At 33.9% G+C, this 13,448-nt stretch overlaps 1 protein-coding gene across 2 annotated transcripts; it reads right to left on the reverse strand.

The window, feature by feature from the left end:
• Positions 1–2,865: 2,865 nt before the first annotated feature.
• LOC145115845 (uncharacterized) lies at positions 2,866–13,155 on the reverse strand. 2 transcript variants are annotated; one of them, XM_079052201.1, is made up of 7 exons: positions 12,851–13,155; positions 12,625–12,754; positions 5,642–5,799; positions 5,471–5,543; positions 4,813–5,007; positions 4,364–4,457; positions 2,866–3,807 (listed from the first exon to the last, which is right to left on the reverse strand). In XM_079052201.1, the coding sequence occupies exons 1-7, from the start codon at positions 12,880–12,882 to the stop codon at positions 3,047–3,049; spliced, it is 1,443 nt and encodes a 480-aa protein (XP_078908327.1). In that variant the 5' UTR covers positions 12,883–13,155; the 3' UTR covers positions 2,866–3,046. The 2 variants fall into 2 exon arrangements, with proteins under 2 accessions (XP_078908327.1, XP_078908328.1); XM_079052202.1 differs by lacking the exons at positions 5,471–5,543; positions 5,642–5,799.
• Between the last annotated feature and the right edge of the window lie 293 nt (positions 13,156–13,448).

Raw genomic sequence — 13,448 nt, forward strand, 5'->3', positions numbered from 1 at the left:
TGTGATAACACTCCTTATTTTCTATTTTAATTTTTAACTTTTTTTTTGATGTTTTTAATTTCTATATTTCCAATTTGTTTTTTTTATTTATGTCATAGGATTTATAATTATCATATAAATTAAATCATAATTTAAAAATAACATTTAAAAAGTAAAAATAAAATTTTAATAAATCCTAAATTAAAAACAACGTTAAAAAAAATACAACAAATGACAAAAACATTTACAACCTAAAAACCAAAAAAAGATGAGAAAAATTACATTTTTTGACCTAAATTATTAATCTTCAGTACCATCATAAATACGATATGCCAAGTCTTCTCGAAGTTGCTCGTGTTTTTGTTGGTCTTGAATGTCAACGACTCTATGTAAGTAATATGATGTCCCTGGTTGAAATTGAATGTGTCTTGGTACCGTATGTGAATAATCCGCAATGTTTCGTCATTTATCTTTAATCACCATGTTATGCATTATGATACATGCATACATAATATCTCGTAGAGTGTCCAACTCATATGGTCGTGCCGCATGTTCAGCTATGTGCCATTTTGTTTTCAGAACTCCGAAAGCACGTTCCACGTCCTTACGTGTTCCTTCTCGTCTAGCTTCTATTGAAAATTTTGTCTCTTGGTTCTGTCGGGTGTCGAAAGGCCTTCACAAACGTGAAATATGGTGGATATATTCCATCTGTGAAGTAATGCCCGAACTTATACTCATGACCATTCACTGTGAAAGGAGCATCTGGTGCCTTTCTTGTCAAAAGGTCCTAAAATATTGGTGACTGATCAAGGACGTTTACTTCGTTGTTAGAACCCGCAACTCCAAAAAAATAATGCCAAATCCATAAGTCTTGTGAAGCAACAACCTCTAATACCAACGAAGGCGATCCAAGATGACCACTTGTGTATTGGCCTTTCCACGCCACATGACAATTCCTCCATATCCACTTTGTGCAATCAATGCTTCCAAGCATGCCCGAAAAATCATGTCGTTCTTCATGTGCCGCATATAGTTGTTGCATGTAATTCAATAAAGATTTGCGCAAGTATTTGTCACCGAAGGTTTCGATAACACCTCTCGCCAATCTATACAAACTTTCTTGTGCAGTTCGCTTCGACATTCTCATATAGTCATCAGTGGAATCAGGCGACTCCCCCATAACCATAAGTTTGATTGCAACAACACATTTTTTCAACCCTGTAAAACATCGTTTACGTCTCGCATCATACCTCATTTGGAAAAATTCATACCTAAACATATATTTAATTTATAAAAAATGTGTACTTATGATAACAACAATTATCTAAAAGGTATATTTATGTTATCTAAAAAACATTTATCTAAAAAGTGTATTTACGATACCAGCTTTCTAATGCATTGACTATCCGTTGAAACATATTTTTTCGCAAATGAAACCTTCTTTTGAAATTTCTAGGTTTGTAGACACAATTATCCGCAAAATAATCGTGTACTAGACGTTTATGCCATTTTTCACGATCTTTGTTCGACGCAACACACATTGTGAGTAGTGGAACTGGCTCTGACGGTAGTATGTCCATAGAATATCGATACATCATACACATGAATATATCATATTCGTCATTATTAAGGCTGTTCAATATTCGGATAAAACCGAATTGTCCAATTGGAGAATTTGGATTAGACAATTTGGTTCAGATATTCGGATTTTTGGATTGGTTTTCAAGAAAACCGAATTATTATTTTAGATTTCGGATTTGTTTTGGTTTATAAAATAAGAACCGGATAGTCCAAAAAAACCGAACAATAATTTATTACCTATTTACTTTTAATATGTCTATAATTATTTATTAAGTTTGTAATTTATTTTTGAAATATGTTCAAAAAGTTTCACCTAATAACAAATATTAATATAGATTTTCTCACAAAATTTTTTTATCTATAAAATATTAAATTATAATATATCTTCTTAGTAATTGTTTATAAATTTAAATCACAATTAAATAAATTATTTTTGCTTCTTGTGTAAAATTGAGTATTATTATAATTATATGTCGTTTTAAAATGTTTCGGTTGTTGAAAACCGAATTATTAAAACCGATCCAACTAAATTGTAATTGGATCAGATTGGATTGGATTTGAATTTAGTTTCGACTATTCGGATTCATATTTTGAAAACTGAAATCAATTTGGATTCACTTGATTGGATCGGATCAAAGCGATCCATCCAAACGAACACCCCTAGTCATTATCATCGTTGTATGGATGGAACGGATCAAAATAATCCAAAATAATCCATTTTTTTGTAAATAGAAAAATAAAAAAGATAATGAACTTGATAAAAATGTGTATTTGAGAGAATTTGATGAATTTTCTATGTAAAAATTGGAAGTTAAAATGTGTATATATATCAGAATTAAAATGATTATTTTTTTTTTAATTTGTGACCGTTCCACAACGGTCGAAAAATAGACCGTTAATATGTATATATGTGTGTTTCGTCTCATTGCCACACAAACGCCTAATAACAGAGACCGGGGACGGTGTTTTGCCCGTTATACCGGCGTTATTTGCATGCGACGTTGGAATAACGTCTTACCCGCTCCCACCCGTCTAAACGAAATAAAACCTTTCATTTCTACCTATGTTGGGATCAAGAGAGGAACACTTTTCCTTTTTTCCAATCCTTTAGCCATTAAATTTCCAACAGAATACATGACACGCGTCATCTTTTTGACTATTGTGCAACCACAATATATATAACTTTTCGGCTTTGAAATCATATTAATCACGACAAGAACAAAAATAAAATAAAATACATGACGTGTATTCTCTTTTTAACTACTGTGCAACCACAATATATAACTTTGCGGCTTTGAAATCATATTAATCACGACAAGAACAAAAATAAAATTAGTGCGCAAATGGGTGAAGAGAAGATCCCTATACACAACAATTGTATACTTCCTTAAAACAGTTTTTACTCAAAATCGCTATAAAAATACATGAATACTAAAGTAGTAAAGTTTCCCTCGAATACTATGAGCACGTTTCCATCAAAGCACCTTTAATTAAACACCGGTTTCTCCATGAACTTACAAGATCTCCCATAATCTTTCGGTACAGGAAGATCAAGTTCCAAGCAAACAAACCGGATTATCTCTCCGGTCAAATCCCCGAAAGACAACTTGTTTAGAGTCACCGCAATAGAAAACCTGTTATTAATGTCACAGTATGCCATGGACCCACCCAACCCTGCGTGACCAAACCCAATCGTCGAACATGCATCCATCGTGCAAACCTTCCTAAACCCAAGTCCAAATTTTCCTTTCGGTAAGATTAAATCCTTATATTTTCCGTTTCCCAAGAACGCATCATGAAGTTTTGATTTTGGGTTGCTAAAGATTTTAGTCTCGATTTCATCACCTGTGGCGTCTGTTTCGGGGATTCGGATGAAATGATCGGGTTTAGGATTTGTGAAGTAGGTGTCAGTACTTTCATCTTTCTGGTTCTTGGAGGGGAACGTGGGGTGGTGAGGGTGGCTTCCAAGTGGTGGGAGGGAGGAGGAATGGCGAGGAGGGACCGTACCACCGTCCACAAGGGCGGCATAGTAGCGGGCTAATGCACGGGCCGAGAAGTGTCCGTTAGAGGCTGGTAATATAGCACGGCGGACATTGAGCTTGTCTGCTAAGGAAATGAGGTTTTCAAGTATGTGAGGCAAGAATGAGGAAGGCACGGCAGTCCTATACTTACACTTTGCGATTAGATCTGAAAACGTATGGAATTCATTTCTATCGTACGTAAGATTTGCCAGACGAGATTCCACACCTGAATTTCATATAAAATCATAAACTTCTTATGAACTTTATATGAGGCAGGACAAGACGTACAAAAAAAAAAGTTCTACTTTTATCACATTTTGTATTGTCATTTAACAATAAAAAATGGTCCTTTACAAGGTCAAAAAATATAGAATAAACTAATCATGATTAATTTTTTAATTTTTTAAAGTATAAAAAACCATGCATTACCCCGTTACCTAATTTTCCTTCTATCTTCATCTTACGGAAAAATACATAGAATTACATTGTTTCATAACATTATCGATTTAACAACTGGACTATTATTTTTTTTATTGATTTAGCCACTTGAATGTTAATATAATAATCATAAAAAAACAGCTTAAGTTAGTGTCTAAATCAATATCATGATGAAACTCTGATCAAAGAAGTTGCAATTTTAAGGGCCACTATGAAAAGCTTATTATTTATATGGTCAAAAATATAATGGTATAAATAATTCCTACGTAAAATAGTTTAAATGGCTAAAGTAATATAAACAAATGTACAAAGCCTTTCTTCATTGAGTTTTTCATGAATCTCACCGGAAGGAATCCCTATATAAAATTCGCCTTCCACGTTTAGTGGGCGAACAAAAGCTTCCTCAAGAACATCTTGAAACTTCTTTCCGGATGCACGCTGCACGTTCAAGAACGCATATATAGATGACCGAATATAATGAATACATGAAAATATGTCGTTATTCCATTCATGTTTCATGTCATGCATAGCACAAACAGGCACCAAGGGCCCATTTGTTACTCAAGACAGAAGATTGTAGGATAGGTTGTACTTCATTTCATGTGCATTGGATGGAGACTAGCTAGGACCGATCTCAATAGGATAAAATGTATTCTTTTTCCTACACAAGAAGATGGAACAAGGTAGGACATGGACTGTGTCTAAATCTCTTGTCGGTGCAGAACACATAAAAGTTTTGCTCATCCTCATCAATAAAAATAGCCCTAAACATAGATGATGCATGTTATCTTACCTCAATGATTGCGCCACATAGCCAACCATATGAGAGATAATGATATAATTGATCACGACCAGGTTCGGTCTCTGGTGCAACCTCCGCAATGCGTTTTACACACTCATCCCAATCACAAAATAATGTAGGATCATTTCTAGTATTGTCAGCAAGAGCGTTGTGCAAACCAGATGTATGATTCAGTATATGATGAACCTGCAAGAGAAAGGAAATGTGATGGTCCCTTTGAATATGGATATACAGTTACAACCTTATAAAGAAAATATACACCAAAATGTTACCAAATAAAGAGATTGTCCCAAGATATCACACCAAATTGTTTCTTTTTTTTTTCTACAAATAGGTTCTTCTTCCGACAACCCTAATTGGTCCACACCAACCTTCTGAATCCACAGTTTGGGATTTAGAGTTTAGGATACCCAATGGCCCATTATGTGGATGACATAGAGCCTACCACAATGGACCAATCAACAATGGAATTAAAACTCCCACGCTATGGTTGTTGAGACTATAACTGTAGTGTGTTTCTAAAAAGATACCACTCCAAACCAACCTATGTTTATGTCGTGAGAGTGTTTTAATAATGTTTTCTCTAGTGAAATCAGGTAAGTAACGATAACATTAAGAATAACGGGGGAAAGAATTGAATGAGGAGAACCTTTATCTGATCCTTCCCATTTGTACCAAACTCTGGCCAAATGTTTGCGACATTTTCATCAAGGTTTAGTTTCCTAAAATGAAAATACATATTTGCTTATATTTCCTTGATTGACATGATACCAAATAACTCCCTTCATTGATGTTAAAAATATAAAATTGACGAAGATACCCTTTATCAACCAGCCAATGTATCATTCCTGCCGTGACACCCTTAGTTACAGAGAAAGCAGGAAATAAGGAATCAGGTTGAACTGGACGAGGGTTGTCTTTTCCCAGCACTCCAGCTGCAGTATCAATGATCACTTGCCCGTTTTTGTAGGCACAAACCTAAGAAACATAAACCATATTTTGAGTGATTACAAAATGTATAACTCATGTATATTGATGTTATTAATGACATGTAATAAAATACTAATTCAAGCTAGGTTTTTAATAACACGCCCCAATCTGTAAAGTAACGTTGGCAGTATGAACTATTAAAGGGTATCAGTTATAGTTATAGGGATAGGCTGGAGCAACGAGCAAGATAAACTTTCTATGGTTATTTTCGATGATGAAGATATATAACGAGTACACTAAGGTCTTTGACATAGTCAAGTCATGTCCCACCTTTCTAGATGGGGCAGAAAGTTGCAATAATCATGCCACATTTGTCCAAGTCAAATGAATGTCAAACATGGTACAAGTAATAAAGTAAACCAATTTTTCCACTTAAACAAGTCTTCTAATGTTATTTTCAGTATGAGGATATGGAGGTATTTAACATCATTTGCAAAATGCGAGATTGAGAGCTAATCTCTATCTCACGAATAGGAAAAAATGCATTTTTTGTCCCTTATTCCGGTCTAGCGAACATGTGCCAAGGGAAATACAACTAATATGGAAAACCCCTTATACACTGTCCTACTAAGTGATTTATAGGGCTATTTTGGATGATGATTGTTAGCATAATATTTAATATTTACCATATTTGGTTTTAAGGACAAAGAGGGGATTAATGTGTTTAACACATATGTAACTGAATGCACATGAAACACGACACAAGTAATATTAATGTAAACCAATTATACATGGACTAAACTCAACCGACTAGACATATTTCTAGGGTTTTTAGCCCTAACAATACTGGGAGTGATGGTCGGACTTGAGGACGTGTCAGGTGTGTCACCGTACAACCTGTATCGTAAAGGGGACCGAAATATTAATCGGTCAATAAATCTGCCGTTAATTAGTCTCAATCATTTGCTAATCCGTGCTAATCTAAATTTTTGGGAGCTACTTTTAGTCTTCGCACAGTCCTACACAAAACTAGCAACCATTAGGGTATGAAGTCTTGTCCAACATGGTGCACTTAGAATCAAGTAGAGCACTTGGATGGAGCATTTTGAGTTCAATGGAACACTTGAACTCAATGGAGCACTTAGGGTTCATGGAGCAAGTGCTAAAGGAACATATCATCCGAGAATGCATTAAATCATCTGACAAAGGAATGGATCAAGTGCCAAAAGAACGGATCATCTAAAAGGGAGTTTGGAGCACTTGGAGCAACTTGGAGAAACATATTGCTCATGGATGTTTCTCAGGCGATGCTGCTCATAGAAGTTGCTCACGCGATGTTGCTCATGAAAGTTGCTCCCACGATGTTGATCATAGAAGTTGCTCACGTGATGTTGCTCACACGGCGTTACTCATAGAAGTTGCTTGTGATGATGCTCATGGAAGATGCTCGCGGATGATGCTAATGGAAGATGCTCGTGGATGATTTAAGGCAACCCCTTCATGGGCTAATTATGGATGGGCCTAGCCCATCATAATAAGGGTTTTTCATGCTTACCTATAAATAGGCTCATATTCCATCATTGTAAAATTGCCAGATTTCTGTGAGATTTCAAAGTGAGATATAGTTTTGAGTTTTTTGTAATAGTTCCAGAAAGTTAATAAAATATTCTCTCTCTCGTTTGCCCGTGGACGTAGGTCACCTTAACTAAACCACGTTAAATATTGTGTTCCTTTGATTTATGCTTTTTTGAAGTCTTAATTCCATAAGTTCACCGTAGTTTGTTTTGATATTTGTCTGAAGTGCTTAACTTGTTTTGTAGCAACCTAACAACGGATGATGTTCAGATTTGTATATGTAAGCCATGGTTCAAAGACCTGTCACATCAAAATACTCCATTGGGATTCTGGGATTTAACTTCTATAAGATGGGTCCTGGGACACGTTCGACATTGGCTGTCTAGAGTGTTAAACACCTCTCTTTTAGAGTTATTTTGCATGATAAGAATAAACCGGCCATTATTATCGTTTGAAGGTGAGATAAATAATACAACATTTTTGTTCAAACTACCAGTATGATAACTCAAATAAATAAATAAATAAATAAATATATATATATATATATATATATATATATATATATAATTAAGTTGCTATGTCAGTAACTAAGTAAATTAATTAAGTATAATTAGGAGGAAATTAAGGGTGTTAACATTCAAAATTGTCACACTTGATTACTACGTAGATTGAGTGGGGACATAATGCGTGTAACCTTCAATAATATAATGAGCTCAAGAAATTGTGTAGAACGCTCACTGGAAATGCGATCTATGGGGAAATTGGAGTAATAAGTACTTGAAGATTTTCGGAGTTGTGTAGACAATTAAGGCATGCTCTTCTGATTTAAGTCCAAATTAGTTGTACAATTAACAATTGTGGTTTTGATTCGATAATATGTGTTTGTGGAACCAAAAGTAGGTGAAATGATGAAATATTAGTGATTTTACTTAGTTTTTGTTTTTTAAAATATCAATGTAACCTTTATTCCTAATAATAGGAGTATTTTAAAAAAGAATAGTACTTCATTTTTAATAATATGTATTACTTATCATCGTACAACGAGTGAGATTGGAAACGTGCAACAAGCTGCGCCGCTAAACCTTTTTGTATGGTAAAACTATTTCTTTTGAAGACTACATCTATAGATCTAAGAGATATAACATTGATATGCATGATCCGTTGTACTCTATTAAGAAACTCCACCACATCCGGTGCGAGGAAACCAAACGTATCAAATACAAATGGTATGAACACGTGTTGATTTTATATGCACGATTTCTCATGTTTGGTGACTTTGCTTGTAGCAGCTTTTAAAGCAGCCTATCCCGTCGTGAAATCCCCAACCCTCAAGCCCACGAGAGGAGATACCCCTAAAAGGTCCACACATGCGTGCTTCCCTCCAACCGACCCATCCAAAAATCAAAATGTCAGCCGATCTAAGGGTTGACCTTTCTTCTGCCGCGTCAATCAAGAAATTCGCAGGTGTCTCTTTTTTGGCAGTAACCCCAACACACTTAAAAATGTCAAACAAAACATCCCTAACCATATTGTGCCTGTATTTGAACCCTGATAGTTCTTTACAGTAAACTGCATGTGCTCCAAAAGAGTACAAACATGCCTTGTGACACACCAAACATATCTCGTCAGCTGAGAATATTGGGATCATGAGTCGATATTTGAGGATATTACGATACTCCACAGAAGACATATGTTGGTCTAGCCCATCTATAGGGATAGCTAGAAGAAAATCATAAGCCTGTGGTCCACGTAAGCAATGAAAAATCGCTTTCTGTCGAGTCGTCATGTCGAGATGCACTTCCATATCTTGGACAATTTTACGAAAAATGACACTCGCCAATTTATTATGGGATTTAGGGGGGGGGGGGGGGAGGAGGTGTCTTTAATAGTAAATTTGCTAAGGTTAATATCCGGAAGCTTGTTACGAAGAGAAGCCAATGCACAATCATAATCAGAATCAATACAATATATGTCGCTATCCCATAAGATGTAGTCTTGCAATACCTAAGATTGCGCCCTTGAGGTAACAAAAGCATACAAGGTAGCCTTTACTGCCGAGTATAAACCCAAACCACCAAATCTAATGGGTAGGGAAGCAATTCACCATTGTATGTCGCCAGAGAAAGGGTCACCACAAACCACAATGTCCTCAATTACCTCGCACATCCCATTGTTTTGACATCACTTGCATAATACAAAATTTTATTCAGCTCTTTTTCTGTTTCTTCCACTTATCTTTTTCTCCAACATATTTTGTTTTTCCTAAACAAGTAATCGTTATTTTGAAAACTCCAAATTGAAGGTGATTCAATTTGTTCCATTTTGTTCGGTGTGATGATAGGGTAACAAACTTTATAAAATGTTTACCCCCAAAACTAAAAAAAGTCAACCGATGGTAACAAACAAATGATTTTTTTGTAAATGGATAATTTCATCTATATCCTCATTATTGGAAATAACCGTTACAATGGTATTTAAAAAATAAAATAAAATAAAAACAATAGTTTTTTAATTTTTGGTGGCATTTTTTAGTTAAGTCGGTTTTTAAAAATATAAGAAAGTTCCTAGAGGTTGTTTGGGATTCCATTTGAAAATTTCTTGTTTACTTATTTGCTTTTCAAAAAATAATAAGTCAAAAATAATGTTTGATAATTGTAAAAGTTATACTTAAAATAACTTTTTGAAAAGTTAAAAACTCCTTCAAAAATGAGTTTTTAAAAAATTAGGTATATGTGACCCTTTGGAGAATTCATAAGTCACAAAAGTTATTTTGGTTATTTTTATATGTATAGGCTAGTGAAATCTTTTTTAACTTATTCACTTATTGATTTTTTTTCATCAGATAATGAAATATTTTTTTTAAACTTATTTAAAAACGTCATAAGTTTGATAAGTTCTTTTTGACAAAAGAACTTCTAGGCTTCTATTACCGCGTTAGCTTTTTTTTTTATAATTAAAACAAAATTTTCAAAATTAGCTCCTACAGTTTTTTTTATCACTTGTTAGTTTTGTTTTTTCTTTTGAATTAAAACCGATAGCTACACATATGGCCCTGCGACTAATCAATTTTGAAACACAGGTATGTCTTCAGTTTTTACAACACTTTTGATCAGATCTTTTTTTTTTTGGGAATTAAAATTACACATATGGCCCTGCGACTAGCAACTTTTGAAACATAAGTGTGTCATTAGTTTTTCTTTCCTAAACCCTAAACTAGTAATTTGCTCCCGTGCATTGCGGTGGGCCAACCCGTATTGTAAGTTGAATTTTGATAATTGTATTAATAAAACTTACGTATTTTTGCATTAGTTGGTAGATAAATATATTAGGTCGGTACCATTTACTAACTCTAATTTATGTCGTCGAATGAAAATATACATATTATATGTGACCGAACTCATACGTCGGAAATGTTCATATATATATATATATATATATATATATATATATATATATATATATATATATATATATATATATATATATATATATATATATATATATATATATATAACGGATGGGCCGTGACACGTGAGATGGAAACGTACAATTGGTTCCTTCTTACGATATCTAAAATATGCCCTTAAATTGTGTCTTCATTTGAAAATTACACTCATAATACTTTGAATAAGCAATGAATAATAAAACTCTTTTATTCAATCGGGTAAGCATTTACATATATGAAAAACATGATCTCAGAAAGATGCATATGGATACCTAATGAGAATTTTAAATGTATGTAATATAGGAAACAATATAACAAGTGTTAGTGTAAATGGAAAGGGGAAGTCTTAATATTGAAGATTACGAAAGAGTTCTAGAGAGATGCAACATTCCAAGTACCTTGTTTTAATTTATTGTTTTTACTATAGTTACGACAATATTAGGAATTTTAGTTAATCGTGAGAGATTTTGGAAATGGTTGATTATCTATTGTATTTTAAAATTTTGTGTGTTACAAGTTATTATCAGATCCGATTAAGAAGATCACTTATGCCTTCCTAGCACTTATGTCCCTTTAATTTTCAAGAAGCTGGTCGATTTAGTTAGTATATCCACTATCACCAAAATTTCATCATAACCCTTTAGTTTCACTATCACCAAAATTGCTTATTTCTCACGTCAGTTGAAGATACGTGAGCTTAAACACCCCAATCATGATATGGGATGCATAAACACGTTGTTGTCATTACAATAGTGTAACTACAAAGGAAGTTGAAGAGTTATGAAGCAATTTGGGTGATAGTGGATATATTAACTAAATCGACCAAAAGAGGTGTATTGTGTATGAAGGTTAGCTAAGTTTTACGTTGATGAGATAGTGAAACTAAATTAAGTTGCTATATCAGTAACTAAGTATTTTAATAAGGTGTAACTGCTTTTAACCGGAGCAAATTATGGGTTTTAACATAAAATTAGTCGAAATAAACATCATGAACTCGTAGGACGATTCCCTTAGGATTTCGTGTTGGTGGAATATAGGGTGGGGGTAGCATAATAAGCTTTGGTTAGGTTTATCAAGTACGAGGTGAGTTTTCATGTGAATTTTGTAAGTACTTGCATGAAAATATCTATCATGCAATAATAAGCGATTTATAAAGTTTTATTTAATTATTGATTCAAATATACTTTATGATAAATGTTGTTGCATGAAAAGTGTTCGGATTTGTTTATCTAGTTTGTTACTATCCGAGATGACACCTTTAGTGGGTACTAATGGGGTATTTGATAGTTAGACATATGACGGATACGATTTGACATTTTACTATTTTCTTGGATATATAAATGCTTGAGCATAAGGGATAGGTTGTGCCAAGTGGAAAGGGAAACAAATCATTGGTTTTTTCTCTAGATATTTGAAATATTCCTTAAGTTGTGTCTTCAGTTGAAACGTAATAGAGTAACTTTTGAATTAGAAATGCATGATAAAACTATAAACTTATAAACGTCTACGTCTATATGCATGAAAACCACAAACTCATAAGACCCTTGGTTTACATAATTAAAACTATAATTTTGTGCGGCCGAGGAAACGATATAGCAAATGGCTGTGGAAATGGAAATGGAAATTGCAAAGAGAAGGTTGCCGAAAGAGTTCCAAAGAAATGTAACCTTGCAAAGATTATACTTATACCTTGTTTTATTTTACAGATTCCACGATAGTTAAGACAATATTAAAAACTTCAACTGATTTAGGAGATTTTGGAACTTATTGATCGTCTATTGTATTTTGAAATTTGGAGTATTACAACCTATCATATACTAGTAAAACAACTATATTGGAGCAGTGGTATGCACCTGGATTCCAAGTATTCTATCAGCATTCCCTAATTCAACCAAGAGGCACCTCAGCTTGGCTTCTACATCAGAATGGATTGGACTGGCACATAACCATTTTGTATTCGAGGCTGCTCCCTTAATTGTGTTGCTGAAACAAATAAAAGCTAGTAAACATGGGTATGCCCGAATATGATTAGAAAATCAACAGCGGCTGGTTGGAACTTGGAAGTGAACAAAATCATACCTATCCAGAACAGAGTTAGTAAAACGTCTCATGATATATAGATAGCTTATCAGAATAAGACTCAAGGATGAAAGCCCTGAAACGATGTACTATACTTTTTAAATAGTCATGGCTTATCCCAACAACACAACATGTATAAGGCTAGGTCTAAACACTGTCGAGTTTTTAATTGACGGAAATGAAAGGAGAAACCCGAAAACACGTGTTCTCATGGGGCAAGGGTTGGGAAACAAATGAACATCAGGTCTTAAAACGTTTAACTTTCTTGTATAAGTTTCAACTTTGATGTTTTGCCTTTTGCTCTGTCTAAGGTTTCATGTTTTCCAGGACCAAAACGAATCTGTGTATTTTATAGTCTATCGTTGTCATCCAGTTTTATATATTATTTAATTATGATGATAAACTTTTATTTATAAAAATTTAAAGTTTTTAAGAAAACCCTTTAGTTCGGTGTTTTGGTTATTTAACTCCGGATTCTTTTTCCAACCACCGTAAAGGTATCTAGATTCTAGATAATGAATTGCAGAAAGCTATTGGACGAATATTTGTGATTAAAGTTACTTTTTCTTTTAATACAAAATTATAGACAAAAATTAAT

The sequence above is a fragment of the Lactuca virosa genome, chromosome 5 (genome assembly GCF_052849685.1).
Source record: "Lactuca virosa cultivar CGN04683 chromosome 5, Lactuca_virosa_CGN04683_v6, whole genome shotgun sequence".
Lineage (NCBI taxonomy): Eukaryota > Viridiplantae > Streptophyta > Magnoliopsida > Asterales > Asteraceae > Lactuca > Lactuca virosa.